The following is a 17,628-nucleotide window of genomic DNA, read 5'->3' as shown; positions in this document are numbered from 1 at the left end:
TTAGGTGGTGGATGATTCTCATCACTGCAGTGACACTGACATGGTGGTGGTGTGTTAGTGTGTGTTGTGCTGGTATGAGTGGATTAGACACAGCAGCACTGCTGGAGCTTTTAAATACCGTGTCCACTCACTGTCCACTCTATTAGACTCTCCTACCTAGTTGGTCCACCTTGTAGATGTAAAGTCAGAGACGATCGCTCATCTATTGCTGCTGTTTGAGTTGGTCATCTTCTAGACCTTCATCAGTGGTCGCAGGATGCTGCCCACAGGGCGCTGTTGGCTGAATATTTTTGGTTGGTGGACTATTCTCAGTCCAGCAGTGACAGTGAGGTGGTTAAAAACTCCATCCGCATTGCTGTGCCTTATCCACTTACACCAGCACAACACACACTAACACACCAACACCATGTCAGTGTCACTGCAGTGCTGAGAATGATCCACCACCTAAATAATACCTGCTCTGTAGTGGTCCTGGGAGAGTCGTGGATGTTTGGTTGGAGCAGTGGTCTAATGCGCAAGCACACACTGCAGAACTCGTGGGTACAAATCTCAGCGAAGCCACCGACCTTTAAGGGAAGGAAGGTCAGACAGGGTCACTTCCCACTGCCACTGTAATATGGAAACTCTGGGACTGCATGGGCATGTGTGCATCATTTACCCGTGGAAGAGACAGCAACAGAAAGCAATGTAGAACAACAGAACTCTTTCAGAGGACTAGTAAAGTAAAGTCTTGGCAGGTCAGAGCTGTTTTGACAGCATATTAGGAGGGTGGTCTTAATGCTTTGGTTCATTATAATATCATGGACAAAAATTTCATCTAAATACTTGAAAGCAACTTCACAGAATTCAGCCTGCCGTTTGTTTCCGTTATTTCTGGCCAAATGAAACCCATCAAGCAGAATATTTATTTAAAAAATGCATAAGACTTCTTTTCTTTTAGGGGTTTGCTTTCTTTGGCTGAATGGGTCAAATCTACAAGCTTGATAGATCCTATCAGCATAAATGCAAAAAGAATTTGACATGTTGTTTTTGGTATGATGCAGCACATCTGGAAAACTGTTTTGAAGCTGCTTTCTCTAAGGGTCATCTTTTTCTTCTGTGTTGTAAATCTATCTGCTTAGCTAAAATCAATAGTGGTCTTAAATCAACACTGCATGTGACCTTAAAAATCATTCGTAGAAGTGGCTTAGGCCCATATTGGTCCATGCCCTCCGTACACTGGTGCATACAACGCTGAAATAATTGGCTTGACAGCCTGTGCACTATAGTTCACTACAGGTCAAATTCAGGTTTGGAATGACAAGTGGAAAGTCTCCTCTTGGCACAACCTCTACCTCCTCCAATGATTCTAACATCCAGAGGTAACAACTTTCTGCCCTCTATTGACATTTGACAGAAGTTGTTGGAATTGCCATTTTTACACCACAAACTTAAGAATAAGTCTTGTTTAATATTTACAGACTAACACAACTTCAGTCTAGTGTGCTTGGGTTTGATCACTGAATGGGTGGCTGATCATTATCAATAGTGAAACCTATAGGCTGTAGGCTAGGGCTAAATTGTCTGCAGTTCTGTTAGATGGATTCTGACTGTCACAAATGTGAAATGAAAGGAAGGAGGGAAGGAAGGAGGGAAGGAAGGAAGGAAGGAAGGAAGGAAGGAAGGAAGGAAGGAAGGAACATCAAGTGTTTTGAAAAATGTAGATTCTGATGCTATTTAACAATCACGCATAAAAACAAGCAGAAATATGTCACTATATAACAAATAAACACAAGAAAATCCACACTACTCCTCAGTATTTACTTTGAATTCGCACGACTGTCTGTGTGTCAACAGTGTATGTGTTAAATAAACAGCAGGGGATTTAGATGTTGCCTCACCTCTTTAATCAAGACAACATAATTGTCATGGATTTTAGCAACAATGCGTATTGTAATTAATCTGAATGCAAAGAGATCATTTTAAAACTCTATACCAGACAGCCCTGTGTTTGCACAGTGAATGCACTTAGAAAAGCTGGAATGATAATGAGAGTGAAGAAACATCTGGATGTTGCTAAACCCCAAATTCCTAGTGTTAAGAGCACACCTACACTGATCCTCTATAGTCACAGAACTGAGTGCTGTAAAAAAGTTCATGTAACACTAGGTGGTACACTGTTTTAGTGTTTGTCTCAGGGTTAAAATCAAGATGTAGCTTCTCGGCAAACTGTGACATCTGTCACACTTCTGGCATTGAGACGCTTACATTTACTCAATTACAGAAAGGGGGCAGACTAGCTGGTCAGGTATAAGTGGGAACAGGGTTCATTAATTCGTCTTTTGATTCATTCATTTTAGAAAACACATTGCGCTGGGTCTGGATTCACACCAAAAACTGGGCACAGGGTGGAAATACACCCTGTACAGGTATGCCTATCCAACAAAGGGCATTCCTTACTCAATTCAGTGTCATGACCGGTATCTCCTGGGTTCCAGTGAGCAGAACTTATTTAAATGAATGAGCTAATGATAAGCATTCTCTCATGTACTTAAAATACATCTATGATTAAACACTGTACTTACTGGATGTTCCAAATTCACTGTACTTATTTTAAATGGCTTTTTCCATAGTAACAATGAAAGCAAAGTCTATGGCTTGATAGAGTAGTGATTTGGGACATAGCTTAAACTTGTATGGTCAGCAAGGATTCATTTTTTAATTCCATTTTCATATTTTTTTTACTGCCACTTTATCATGGTCATTGTCGCGAGGGTCCAGTTCTCCCTCGGAATAAATGTGCACAATGCTTTAATACACATAATACATATATGATGCCAATTCATTGTAGAGACTCAATCACCCTCTCCTCAGACTGAGCCAGACATTCTGTATGTTGACAGCCGACCAGCTGATAGCCCTGCTAGTGATTCAAAACTTTTTAAAGAATTTATCCCTGCACCACCTTAGCGCCCTCAACAGAGACGTGTCATTTTTATTACATGCTTCTCTGGGACCTTTTGTATGCTTTGTGTAAAGAGCATGGTTTCTCCCTGTGTGCATGCCTGCTGTTCCTTTACATATCAGAATCATAAAGAACTTATACTGGCTTCTTTACTTTGCCCCTAGGTGTGAGTGAATGAGTAAATAGGTGAGTGTGTGGTGTCCTGCAGTGCAGTGGACCGGCCCCCTATAAAGGGTGTGTTTCTGCATCTTTCTGATAAACAGTTACTAAACAGTTTCTACTGTCATAAGCGTATTTCTGCACAATACATTTTGGTTCCAAGTTTTAATTGGTGTCAACAATTTAAGTAACTTCTGATGGGTATGAAGAGACATCTTGAAACATCTACAAGTTGTGCTGGGTGACATTAGACCCCGTTAGCAAAAGTCTATAACGTGCAGTCACATAGCATGTGTACCTACATATTTATACTTTATAGCAAATAGAAAATAAGCGTGCATGTCCAGGCAAAATGTATAAAATACCATCACATGTAGTTATGCAGTGTGTTTTGCTGACTTGCAGTGATAGAAAGTGAAAAGAAAAAAAGACATGTTTGTTTTGAAGGCATGAATAAAACAGCCAAGCTTACTGTAATTCCTGTGTGCCAGAAAGTAGTAGTTTGGTCTAATGTGAGCTTTACTAGCATTAGCTCTAAGCTTAGGGAGCATTACACAAGCCCTGTGAAGATTGAGTGTGCAGTAGTGAATGAGTGAGTGAATAAATGAGTGACTTAGCAAATCAGCCAATGAGTGATTGAGTGCGTGAATACATGTATGAATGAGTGAGTGAGTGAGTGAGTAAGTAAATGAGTGGGTACATGAGTGAGTAAAGTGAATAAGTTAATCAGTGAATAAGCAAGTGATTGAGTAAATGTACGAATGAATGGGTAAATGAGTGAGTATACGAATGAGTGAGTGAGTGAGTGACTGAATGAGTGAGTGAGTGAGTGAGTGAGTAAGTAAGTAAATGAGTGGGTACATGAGTGAGTAAAGTGAATAAGTGAGTAAATAAGTTAATCAGTGAATAAGCAAGTGATTGAGTAAATCTACGAATGAATGGGTAAATGAGAGAGTATATGAATGAGTGAGTGAGTGAGTGACTGAATGAGTGAGTGAGTGAGTGAGTGAGTAAGTAAGTAAATGAGTGGGTACATGAGTGAGTAAAGTGAATAAGTGAGTAAATAAGTTAATCAGTGAATAAGCAAGTGATTGAGTAAATGTATGAATGAATGGGTAAATGAGAGAGTATATGAATGAGTGAGTGAGTGAGTGACTGAATGAGTGAGTGAGTGAGTGAGTGAGTAAGTAAGTAAATGAGTGGGTACATGAGTGAGTAAAGTGAAAAAGTGAGTAAATAAGTTAATCAGTGAATAAGCAAGTGATTGAGTAAATGTATGAATGAATGGGTAAATGAGAGAGTATATGAATGAATGAGTGAGTGAGTAAATGAGTAAGTCAGTAAGTGAGTGAGTTAGTAATTGAATGAATGACTGAGTGAGTAAATAAATGAATAAGTCAGTCAGTGAATGAGTAAGTGAATAAATAAGTGAGTGAGTAAGTAAATGAGTGAATAAGTCAGTGAATGAGTGAGTGAATAAGTGAGCGATTGAGTAAGTGGGTAAATTTAACAATGAATGAATGAGTAAATGAGTGAATAAGTGAGTAAGTCAGTCAGTCAGTCAGTCAGTGAATGAGTAAATGAGTGAATGAGTGAGTAAATAAATGAGTGAGTGAGTAAAGGAGTGAATGAGTGAGTGAATAAATGGCTGGGTGAGTGAATGAGAGTAAGTAAATGGGTGAATGAGTGAGTGATTAAGTGAGTAAATTTATAAATGAATGAATGAGTAAATGAGTGAGTCAGTCAGTCAGTCAGTCAGCGAATGAGTAAATGAGTGAGTAATAAATTAGTGAGTGAGTGAGTGAGTAAAGGAGTGAATGAGTGAGTGAGTTAAGAAGTGAATGAGTGAGTGAATAAATGACTGGGTGAGTGAATGAGTAAGTAAATGAGTGATTAAATGAGTAAATGTATTAACGAGTGAGTGAGTGAGTCAGTCAGTCAGTCAGTGAATGAGTAATTGAGTAAAGGAGTGAATGAATAAATGGCTGGGTGAGTGAATAAGTGAGTGAGTTGGTAAGTAAATGAGTGAATGAATAATTGAATAAAGGAGTGAATGAATAAATGGCTGGGTGAGTGAATAAGTGAGTGAGTGGGTAAGTAAAGGAGTGAATGAGTGAATGCATAAATGGCTGGGTGAGTTAATAAGTGAGTGAGTGGGTAAGTAAAGGAGTGAATGAGTGAATGAATAAATGGCCGGGTGAGAGAATAAGTGAGTCAGTGGGTAAGTAAAGTAGTGAATGAGTGAATGAATAAATGGCCGGGTAAGAGAATAAGTGAGTCAGTGGGTAAGTAAAGGAGTGAATGAGTGAATAAATAAATGGCTGGGTGAGTGAATAAGTTAGTAAGTGGGTAAGTAAATGAGTGAGTGAATGAATAAATGGCCGGGTAAGAGAATAAGTGAGTCAGTGGGTAAGTAAAGGAGTGAATGAGTGAATAAATAAATGGCTGGGTGAGTGAATAAGTTAGTAAGTGGGTAAGTAAATGAGTGAGTGAATGAATAAATGGCTGGGTGAGTGAATAAGTGAGTAAGTGGGTAAGTAAAGGAGTGAATGAGTGAGTGAGTGAGTGAGTGAATAAATGGCTGGGTGAGTGAATAAGTGAGTAAGTGGGTAAGTAAAGGAGTGAATGAGTGAGTGAGTGAGTGAATAAGTGAGTGAGTGAATAAGTGAGTAGGTGGGTAAGTAAAGGAGTGAATGAGTGAGTGAGTGAATAAATGGCTGGGTGAGTGAATAAGTGAGTAAGTGGGTAAGTAAAGGAGTGAATGAGTGAGTGAGTGAGTGAATAAATGGCTGGGTGAGTGAATAAGTGAGTAAGTGGGTAAGTAAAGGAGTGAATGAGTGAGTGAGTGAGTGAATAAATGGCTGGGTGAGTGAATAAGTGAGTAAGTGGGTAAGTAAAGGAGTGAATGAGTGAGTGAGTGAGTGAGTGAATAAATGGCTGGGTGAGTGAATAAGTGAGTAAGTGGGTAAGTAAAGGAGTGAATGAGTGAGTGAGTGAGTGAATAAATGGCTGGGTGAGTGAATAAGTGGGTAAGTAAAGGAGTGAGTGAGTGAGTGAGTGAATAAGTGAGTGAGTGAATAAGTGAGTGAGTGAATAAGTGAGTAGGTGGGTAAGTAAAGGAGTGAATGAGTGAGTGAGTGAGTGAATAAGTGAGTAAGTGGGTAAGTAAAGGAGTGAATGAGTGAGTGAGTGAGTGAGTGAATAAATGGCTGGGTGAGTGAATAAGTGGGTAAGTAAAGGAGTTAATGAGTGAGTGAGTGAATAAGTGAGTGAGTGAATAAGTGAGTAGGTGGGTAAGTAAAGGAGTGAATGAGTGAGTGAGTGAGTGAATAAATGGCTGGGTGAGTGAATAAGTGAGTAAGTGGGTAAGTAAAGGAGTGAATGAGTGAGTGAGTGAGTGAGTGAGTGAATAAATGGCTGGGTGAGTGAATAAGTGGGTAAGTAAAGGAGTTAATGAGTGAGTGAGTGAGTGAATAAGTGAGTGAGTGAATAAGTGAGTAGGTGGGTAAGTAAAGGAGTGAATGAGTGAGTGAGTGAGTGAATAAATGGCTGGGTGAGTGAATAAGTGAGTAAGTAAAGGAGTTAATGAGTGAGTGAGTGAGTGAATAAGTGAGTGAGTGAATAAGTGAGTAGGTGGGTAAGTAAAGGAGTGAATGAGTGAGTGAGTGAGTGAGTGAGTGAGTGAATAAATGGCTGGGTGAGTGAATAAGTGGGTAAGTAAAGGAGTTAATGAGTGAGTGAGTGAGTGAATAAGTGAGTGAGTGAATAAGTGAGTAGGTGGGTAAGTAAAGGAGTGAGTGAGTGAGTGAGTGAGTGAGTGAGTGAATAAATGGCTGGGTGAGTGAATAAGTGAGTAAGTGGGTAAGTAAAGGAGTGAATAAGTGAGTGAGTGAATAAGTGAGTAGGTGGGTAAGTAAAGGAGTGAGTGAGTGAGTGAGTGAATAAATGGCTGGGTGAGTGAATAAGTGAGTAAGTGGGTAAGTAAAGGAGTGAATGAGTGAGTGAGTGAATAAGTGAGTAGGTGGGTAAGTAAAGGAGTGAATGAGTGAGTGAGTGAGTGAGTGAATAAATGGCTGGGTGAGTGAATAAGTGAGTAAGTGAATAAGTGAGTAGGTGGGTAAGTAAAGGAGTGAATGAGTGAATGAGTGAGTGAGTGAGTGAGTGAGTGAGTGAATAAATGGCTGGGTGAGTGAATAAATGGCTGGGTGAGTGAATAAGTGAGTAGGTGGGTAAGTAAAGGAGTGAATGAGTGAGTGAGTGAGTGAATAAATGGCTGGGTGAGTGAATAAGTGAGTAAGTGGGTAAGTAAAGGAGTGAATGAGTGAGTGAGTGAGTGAGTGAATAAATGGCTGGGTGAGTGAATAAGTGAGTAGGTGGGTAAGTAAAGGAGTGAATGAGTGAGTGAGTGAGTGAGTGAATAAATGGCTGGGTGAGTGAATAAGTGAGTAAGTGAATAAGTGAGTAGGTGGGTAAGTAAAGGAGTGAATGAGTGAATGAGTGAGTGAGTGAATGAATAAATGGCTGGGTGAGTGAATAAATGGCTGGGTGAGTGAATAAGTGAGTAGGTGGGTAAGTAAAGGAGTGAATGAGTGAGTGAGTGAGTGAGTGAGTGAATAAATGGCTGGGTGAGTGAATAAGTGAGTAAGTGAATAAGTGAGTAGGTGGGTAAGTAAAGGAGTGAATGAGTGAATGAGTGAGTGAGTGAGTGAATAAATGGCTGGGTGAGTGAATAAGTGAGTAAGTGGGTAAGTAAAGGAGTGAATGAGTGAATGAGTTAAGCTTACCCGGGTCGTGGAAAGGCACCAGTGCGAAGTTATACAGCGGTCTCTTAGGGCGGCTGAGAGAGGTCTCCAGGATCTTCGACGCTCCTTCAATAACCTGGACCAGGTCGTCGTACATGGAGCCGGTAACATCAAAAACAAAAGCTAAAGTTGAGGCTCCTTGTGGAATTTGTTCTTTGGAATCTTCTGAAGCTGAGAAAACTCTAGAAAATAAACCCAGAACCACCAACAGCAGCATCCGTAAAAACAACCGTCCCGGACCCATTCTGATCCGTTACCTTAATAAGAAGCGTTCTTACTGAACTTTACGCACTAAATTAACGAGACATTGGTAAAATATATCGAATATGCCGTTTTAAAGAGCTCAAATTGATAAACAATTTCTTAGTTGTTAATAAGAGATAAAACTTTCAGAAGTAAGTTTCTCCTCAGAACTCTGCACGAACTGGTCAGTAAGCTCTGACTGACTAGCCGCTCGTAGAGAACAGGAGAGCTCGTGGAGGAACGGTGTGCTCTGATTGGTCGGCTGCAGTTTGGGCGGGTTTTCAGCGAGTGCACGTGCATTAGGTATACAATAATACACACACACACACACACACACACCGACCAACCATAACATTAAAACCACCTCCTTGTTTCTACACTCACTGTCCATTTTATCAGCTCCACTTACCATATACAATCTTTTGGTAGTTATACAATTACTGACTGTAGTCTATCTGTTTCTCTGCATGCTTTGTTAGCACCCTTTCACGCTGTTCTTCAATGGTCAGGACCCCCACAGGACCACCACAGAGCAGGTATTATTTAGGTGGTGGATCATTTTCAGCACTGCAGTTACACTGACATGGTGGTGGTGTGTTAGTGTGTGTTGTGCTGGTATGAGTGGATCAGACACAGCAGCACTGCTGGAATTTTTAAACACCTCACTGTCTCTGCTGGACTGAGAATAGTCCACCAACCAAAAATATCCAGCCAACAGCGCCCCATGGGCAGCGTCCTGTGACCACTGATGAAGGTCTAGTAGATGACCAACTCAAACAGCAGCAATAGATGAGCGATCGTCTCTGACGTTACATCTACAAGGTGGACCAACTAGTAGGAGTGTCTAATAGAGTGGACAGTGAGTGGACACGGTATTTAAAAACTCCAGCACAACACACACTAACACACCACCACCATGTCATTGTCACTGCAGTACTGAGAATGATCCACCACCCAAATAATACCTGCTCTGTAGTGGTCCTGGGAGAGTCCTGACCATTGAAGAACTGCATGAAAATGGACTAACAAAGCATGCAACATTTACAGTATAAGGCAAGGGTGTAATAGCTTGGACGGTCGTACAAGGGGATAAATAAATAAGCAATAATAATATACGTATAATGTAAGTCGTCCAGTTTAAGCGAAACAGACGACTCATTCTGTGGTATCTTTATGTAACATCTTAAGAAACTGAGACTTGATAACCACATTCACAAGAACATCTTACACAGATGGCAGTTAAATGACAAAATACTGTTTGGCTGTATCATTTATCTGTGTACAAAATATTGTGGCCTTTCTACATAGTTTTAAGTGTTGGTTTTTAAAGTTTGAGAGCTTCTTGCTTTGCTTGTATTGCAGCCCAGTTTAAGTCTAGTAGTCTGGGCCTTGGACAGCTCTCAACTCTCTTTCTGACCATTACTTTGTTCATCTATCATCTCCTACTGGACATAAACTGAACTACAGTGAATAATAAAACTGTAATTTAACAAAGTAATAAAACATTGTAACAGTCATTCTGTTTTATTACATAAGTACATACTTATTAACTTCTTATACAGCTATTATTATTATTATACCTGTATATTGTCAAGTATATTTTGACTCCTAGCGACGATATGGATGATGTTTCTCCAGAATATAATAATAATAATAAGATTTTATTTATAAGTTAATAAGTATGTACTTATGTAATAAAACAGAATGACTGTTACAATGTTTTATTACTTTGTTAAACTATAGCTTTATTATTTACTGTAGTACAGTTTATGTCCAGTAGGAGATGATAGGTGAACAAAGTAATGGTCAGAAAGAGAGAGTTAAGAGCTCTCCAAGGCTCAGACTACTAAACTCAAATTAGGCTGCATTACAAGCAAAGCAAGAAGCTCTCAAACTTTAAAAACCAACACTTAAAACTATGTAGAAAGGCCACAATACGATTTGTCAAAGATAATTTGAGATTTTTGGTCAAGAACAAGCTAAACACGGCCACTCAGGTGGCGCAGCGGTAAAAACACACGCTGTAACCAGAGCTGGGATCTCGAATACATCGTATCAAATCTCAGCTCTGCCTGCCGGCTGAGGCTGAGCAGCCACATGAACAAAGATTTGCCTGTTGTTCAGATGGACGGGACTAAGCCGGATGGGGTCTCTCTCTCTCTCATGACTGGTGCAATTACGACCTCTGCCGGCTGATTGGTGGCGCCTGCACAGAGATGAGAAAAGAGTGCTCTTAGGTTGTGTCTCTCCGTACACAACGCTAGGCTGCACTGCACTCGTCAAAGTGTAGGTGATAAGATGCATACGGCATGCTGCCCACGTGTCGGAGGGGGTGTGGGTTAGCTTCGTTCTCCTCAGTCGAAGCAGAGATCGGCATTGGTGGAGAGGAAGCACGATGCAATCGGGCAATTGGACGCGCTAAAAAGGGAGAAAAAGGAGAGAAAAATGCATAAAGAAAATATTTAAAAAACCACAAAAAGAACAACAAAAATGGGCTCTACACAGTGAGAAGCTCAAGATCAGAGTAGACATTCTCTCATCCTGACAGCTGGTATGGGTAATGAAATGTAGAGGACCTGGCACGGAGCCTTCGTGGACCCCAATGAAGAGGAATGAAATTATTACAACATAACCGAAATGAAAATACAGTATGCAGAATCCAGTGCAATTTACTGCAGTTAATGTATCTGTACACTAGGGGGAGTCATTGCACTGTTCAGCTGTCCTATAGCGTGTATGGCTGCATCAATAATGACACATCACCACTGAGATTAAAGACAAATACCAAACCTTTAAAACTGGTTAATATTTAATCATATACAACGATTTACAATATTTCAAGGTTACACAGTGTGTAACCTTAAACAGAGGAGGACTGTAAAGTTATTAATGCAGTTTTGCAGTCCTGAGTTTAATGCATAGTAATCAGTTCTGTTAGGAAAACTGTAGTTTAGCAAAACTGTAGATGGGTATACTGTTTAACTGTAACACTAAACCCTTTTGCTTTCTGTGTTTTGTGGTGGTACAGCCTAACCCAAATCTCCAGCCTTTACTGATTTAAATGAAAAGGGAACAACCTTCTTTGCAATGCAAATCGGCTTACCTAACTTAGCTTTAGGACGATTCCGTGCTTATTACTTACAGACCATGGAAAGATTTTCAGAGAGTAACTTTCCAGAACTGCGGATCTTAATTCAGCCTTTGTTCCAAGGCTGTTGACACAGGTATTCAGATCTTATCACTCACTAAAAGTGTTGAGACGGCACTTGGACAGACTTACTGATTGGACTCTGAGGAACTTGGATCAAGAACAACAACAGAGTTTGTGCGTGTGTGTGTGTGTGTGTGCGTGTGTGTGTGCACGATGCCTTACAATAGGTCATTCCTAAGGTTAATACCAGCAAGACTACAGAAAGTCTAAGAGGGCACATTTTGCATCTTATACTTCCATACTTAAACTCAGACATAAACTCAATCACCTGTCTATCTCACATACACACAAAAACGCTTACATTTTATCTTATCTTGAGTATATAAGTACGTGTACTTGTTAGGAGCTGGCACTTGTTATCAGGCTTTATTACAAATCATGTGGTAGTAATTTCACCTAGAAATTCCTTTTACGTCCATGAACCTTTCTATCTTTTTTTAATGTTAGCGCAGAGACAGTAGTGCAAAGTGTGGTATACAGCCTAACGATTGACATGATTTACTGAGTACTTTTTGCAGTACTCAGATGGCACAGCAGTCTGAACTGTTAGTCTGCCATTGCGTAAAGTAGTGGTGCCACCTGCCAATGAAATACTGGCATTAAAGTGTTAACAATTTGCACCTTGTTTCCAAAAGAGGCTCTAAACCTACAACAGCGTCAAACAGGGTTAATTTAACTGAAGAAAAATGAACACAGTATCAGTAAATGCATTTAGTATTTAGAATGACAAATCCATGTATGATTGAATTATTAGCGTGCATGTGGATACACTCACTGTACAATCATCTAACAGAATCTTGTTGAAGACACCTGCCTACTCACTGTGACTCATTGCAAAAATGTGTCAAGTTGGCACATGCTGGCATGACTCTGCAGATAAGCTTAATTTCCCATAAACTATGGCTTAATATTAAATAGAACAGGAATTAAGTCTAAAGCTACAATGGGTGGAACATGCCAAATAATGTGCCAGACAAAACAGTTCATTTTACAGCACCAATTTAATCATAAAGACATCACACAATAATCAATTCAATCCAACATTTATTCAGTGATAAGGACAAAAACATAAGGGAAGATAATGTTTTGGCTGGACAACTTGATTGTGTTTTGTAAATATAAACAAATTTAAAATTTGATGCCTGCAACATAATCAAAGAAAGTTGGGACAGAGGCAAAATAAAAATGGAGTTTTATGTTTTTTTAAATCATAAGTATAAATTGATTACAGGTAAGAGCATCATGATTGGGTATAAAAGGAGGATTGACCAAAAGATCAGCGTTTGTATACAAAGATGACTGGTGACCTGTGTGAATGTATTGTCAATCAGTTTCTCAATACAAGACTACCGTCTATGGCCGCTCAGGTGGCGCAGTGGTAAAACACACACTAGAACACCAGAGCTGGGATCTCGAATATATCGTATCGAGTCTCAGCTCTGCCTGCCAGCTGGGCAGCAGCCACATGAACAACGATTGGCCTGTTGTTCAGATAGGGGTGGGGTATTAAGCCGGATAGGGACTCTCTCGTGACTGATGCAACTACAACCCCTGCTGGCTGATTGATGGCGCCTGCACAGAGACAAGGAAAGAGTGCGCTGATCAGGGTGTGACTCTCCGTACACAGGGCTGATCCGCATTGCACTCATCAAGTGTAGGACAAGACGCATACGGCTGCTGCCCACGTGTCGGAGAAGGCGTGGGTTAGCTTCGGTCTCCTTAATCAGAGCACGGGTCGGCATTAGTGGAGAGGAAGCATGGCGCAATCGGGAAGTTATATAAGATATATATAAAGACTACCATTTATGAAAATAGAAAAATGTAAAAACATTAATATTTTTGTAGTTTTGTCAGTTGAATAAATGTTCAAGATAATTAACAAATCACAAATTTTTTGTTTTCAAAGGTGTTTGAAACTAAATGAAAACAGATTCACACAGACACATATTCCAAAATCTCATAAAAATTCTCTCCAAAGGGCCCACAGTTTTACAATGAAATGTCCCGCAAGCTCATGGTCAGGTGTCCACATACTTCTGTAGAAACATAAGCCTTGTGGTTATTGTGTTATATAGCTGAAACTTTGTTTTTAATAAAGTTGAACTTTAATATTATGTTTGAAATTAATTGAACTTGTTGTGCTTAAATGGACTTTAAACATGGGTCCAACAACGTTTCACAAGTGCAGATATGCACTACTGCACAAATTAGAACTACCTAATATTTGTTTTATTATTGCCTTGGACTGCAGTATAGCTTTTGGTCTCATACTTTTTGCTGTCTCAAGTACAATATAAAGTCTTGGTTTAGTCCTTGCCTTGGGTGGTATGAGTTTTGGTCTTGTCTTTACTACATTACTAACATTTGTTCTAAAATAATTTTATAAAGCAAAGAACTACTACATAATGTAATTTATTAACAATAACAGATAAGATATACACTGATCAGGCATAACATTATGACCATCTTCCTAATATTGTGTTGGTCACCCTCTTGCTGTGTATTCTGACACCTTTCTATCAGAACCAGCATTAACTTCTTCAGCAATTTAAGCTACAGTAGCTCGTCTGTTGGATCGGACCACACAAGCCAGCCTTCGCTCCCCACGTTCATCAATGAACCTTGGCCGCCCATGACCCTGTCGCAGGTTTACCACTGTTCCTTCCTTGGACCACTCTTGATACTGACCACTGCAGACCGGGAACACCCCACAAGAGCTGCAGATGCTCTGACCCGGTCGTCTAGCCATCACAGTTTGGCCCTTGTCAAACTTGCTCAAATCCTTACGCTTGGCCACTTGTCCTGCTTCTAACACATCAACTCTGAGGATAAAATGTTCACTTGCTGTCTAATATATCCCACCCACTAACAGGTGCCATGATGACTAGATAATCAATCTTATTCACTTCACCTGACAGTGGTCATAATGTTATAAGATAAGATAAGATAGCCTCTTATTATCCCACAGGGGGAAATTTGTAATTTGTGTTATGCCTGGTCGGTGTAGATAAGACATACAGTAGATAGTGTAATTTAGCCCCTACGGCTGGGATTCAGGGTTCGAATGCCCAGTGGTGCTATTAGCCAGTCAGGTGTCTACGTACAGACATGATTGGCTATGTTTGAGAGGGCATGGCCGAGGCCTTGTTATGGATTGGCTTCCTGTCTAGGGTGTGTTACTACACTACACCGAGTAGTGTATTCAGACAAAACCAGACCCACCACAACCCTGACCAGTACAATGGGTTCAAGAATTGTGCTTGAGAACGTTTGCATGTCCACAAGCTTTGCTTTCCTCACAGTACTTATTTTCCTTTCACATCTAAAAACATGCAAAAGGTGGATTACCCTGCATTCATTTGTCCTTAGTGGTTCCAAGTGATATTGGACTCATTGTGACCCTGACCAGATAATTAAAAATGAATTTAAAAAAAAGAACAGAAGACAGTGGGAATGTAGTGGGAAGTATAATGTACAGAATAACTGGGCAACCCTTTCCTAAAGCCTTCGTCCTGCACTTTGTACTGTATTCCATAACTACACCATCTTATGTGTGTGGATGTGTGGCAAATATGCTTAACACATGTCCCATTCCTGAAAACAAGATGCCACATTTACCCTTTCCAAAGAATAAACTGTAGCCCAAACAGAATGCATGTGCAGCCCTTTTTCAGCTGTATAATTCAACAGGCTTAATCCAGTCGATTATTCAGCACCTAATCTTCACTGAGCCCGGCTTTGTGTTCAAGCTTTGTGCATTTGCTCAGCTCACTAAAACAATATAAACAAAGAAAAAATCATTTAGAGTGATAATATAAAAATAAGACTACTTTATCACGGCTAATAACATAATTAAAAGCAGAATATACAGTATATTAAGCAAATTAATGAAATGTCTGTGTACAATGTGGTGTGAAGGAATGCATTTCTGCTGTCACTGGAGGTTGAACAAAAGGTTTTTTCTGATGTCTGCACATTCTTTGCCAGACATTTATGTATCCAGATGTCAGATGCCAAACAAGTTATAAAATGCTTGTAGGCATTTTGAATACAGTAAATAATAAAACCATAAACCAGCAGTTCTGAGCATACATGTCAATGACTTATTGCTCATAATTATCATAAGATTTATGACTGTTCTACAATTCTACAATTGTAGACTGTAGTCCATCTGTTTCTCTACATGCTTTTTTTTTTTAGGTCTGGACCCCCACAGGACCACCACAGAGTAGGTATTATTTAGGTGGTGGATCATTCTCAGCACTGCAGTGACACTGACATGGTGGTGGTGTGTTAGTGTGTGTTCTGCTGGTATGAGTGGATCAGACACAGCAGTGCTGCTGGAGTTTTTAAATACTGTGTCCACTCACTGTCCACTCTATTAGACACTCCTACCTAGTTGGTCCACCTTGTAGATGTAAAGTTAGAGACGATCGCTCATCTATTGCTGCTGTTTGAGTTGGTCATCTTCTAGACCTTCATTAGTGGTCACAGAACGCAGCTGTTGGCTGGATGTTTTTTGGTTGGTGGACTATTCTCAGTCCAGCAGTGACAGTGATGTGTCATCAGCATCAGCATTGCTGTGTCTGATCCACTCATACCAGCACAACACACACTAACACACCACCACCATGTCAGTGTCACTGCAGTGTTGAGAATGATCCACCACCCAAATAATACCTGCTCTGTGGTGGTCCTGTGGGGGTCCTGACCATTGAAGAACAGCATGAAAGGGGGCTAACAAAGCATGCAGAGAAACAGTCAGTAATTGTAGAACTACAAAGTGCTTCTATATGTTAAGTGGCGCTGATAATGGACAGTGAGTGTAGAAACAAAGGAAGTGGTTTTAATGTTAAGGTTGATCAGTGTATGTGCATATACTGTATGTTCAATACTGTAACCCATCTGTTGAGGTGCCCTGCTATAACACATATTCTACATTAGTGAGCCAAAAGAACACATTTTAACAGATTTATACTTGTTACTTATTGTCTAAACATTTTTCAGCTCAACAGATAATAAGCATGATAATAAGTTTATCAGGTGCAGGAGTGCTGGGTTTCGAAACACTTACACTTTAATAGACACACCTAACTTGCTGGTATAGCTTTACATGTACAGATAGCTACTAAAGCTATTTTGTCTATACACAGTGTTTGATAGTCACTCTCAAGACACCACTCATTGAATATTTTTGATTCTAGACTATTCACAACAACTTCAGTATGTTTGTGAGAGTGTGACCAGAAGTGGTCCAGGAAACCCATCTCTGGTCTACCTGAAAATGGTGCTCTGGTAACCACACTACAAATAAAGTAATTTGCTTCTGGGGCTGGACATCTAAACACATCATTAGTCTGGGATGGGGGGCAAGGTGTGGTAATTTACATGCCTATACCTATTACATACCTAAACATTCAAACACACATCAAATGTAACCACAATCCATGCAAAATACTTCAAAACAATGAGTTACAACTAAACAAACATATTTTGGTGGTGGTCCATTTCCATGAATAGACAGGTGGCTGATAAATTGTGCAAAGCAAGAGCTTGGGTGATAAAAAAAACACTGGCTAAAGGTTATGTAATTAAACAAATGCAAACATCAATTCCAGGAAAGTTGGGACAGCATGTGAAATGCTAAAAAACTATACAAAGCAGTGATTTGTGAAATTCTGTTTGACCTGTATTAAATAAACAGTACAGTACTTGTACCAGAGCTTTGTGCTTTAAATGCCATGTTTTCATAGTCTTTAAGTCTTTTCAAAAAACTAAATAATGATGTAATAATGATGAGCAAAGATGATCAGAGGATCTCAAGATTGTCAACAAATGCATGAGAAAATAATTGAAATGTTTAAAAACAATGAACCTCAAATAAAGATTGGAAGGGATTTGCATATTTCTCCCTCTACAGTGCATAATATCATTAAATGATTCAAGGAATCAGGAGGAATTTCAGTGTGTAAAGGCCAATGACACAAGCTTAAGCTTTAAGAACATGTACCATTCATGCTGACCCAGCTTTTTCTGATTTGGGGTTGTAAAATAAGCAAAGACCTAAAACACTAAATGAAACACAACTCAAATACAGACGAACAGGCTTGGCTTCGGATCGCAGGTTCACACCAGACCTGGCTCAGCTAGAACTGCACTCATGCCTGTGCCCCAGTCTGACATACCAAACAGGAATGATGTGTTCGTGGGAACAGTCTTTGTTGACTCAAAGTGTCAGGAACAATGTGCATTCCCAGACATCACACTCC

General features: G+C 39.9%; 1 protein-coding gene across 1 annotated transcript in view; it reads right to left on the bottom strand.

The window, feature by feature from the left end:
• Positions 1-8,149, bottom strand: part of hmcn1 (hemicentin 1) — a 121,261-nt gene extending 113,112 nt beyond the window's left edge. Inside the window, exon 1 of the mRNA XM_063001890.1 lies at positions 7,888-8,149. Coding sequence (XP_062857960.1) covers positions 7,888-8,149 — 262 coding nt within the window. The remainder of the gene's footprint in view (positions 1-7,887) is intronic.
• Positions 8,150-17,628: the final 9,479 nt, after the last annotated feature.

The sequence above is a fragment of the Trichomycterus rosablanca genome, chromosome 9, assembly GCF_030014385.1.
Source record: "Trichomycterus rosablanca isolate fTriRos1 chromosome 9, fTriRos1.hap1, whole genome shotgun sequence".
Lineage (NCBI taxonomy): Eukaryota > Metazoa > Chordata > Actinopteri > Siluriformes > Trichomycteridae > Trichomycterus > Trichomycterus rosablanca.
The sequence above is the reverse complement of the archived record's forward strand: the minus strand, read 5'-3'. Positions and strand labels throughout refer to the sequence as shown.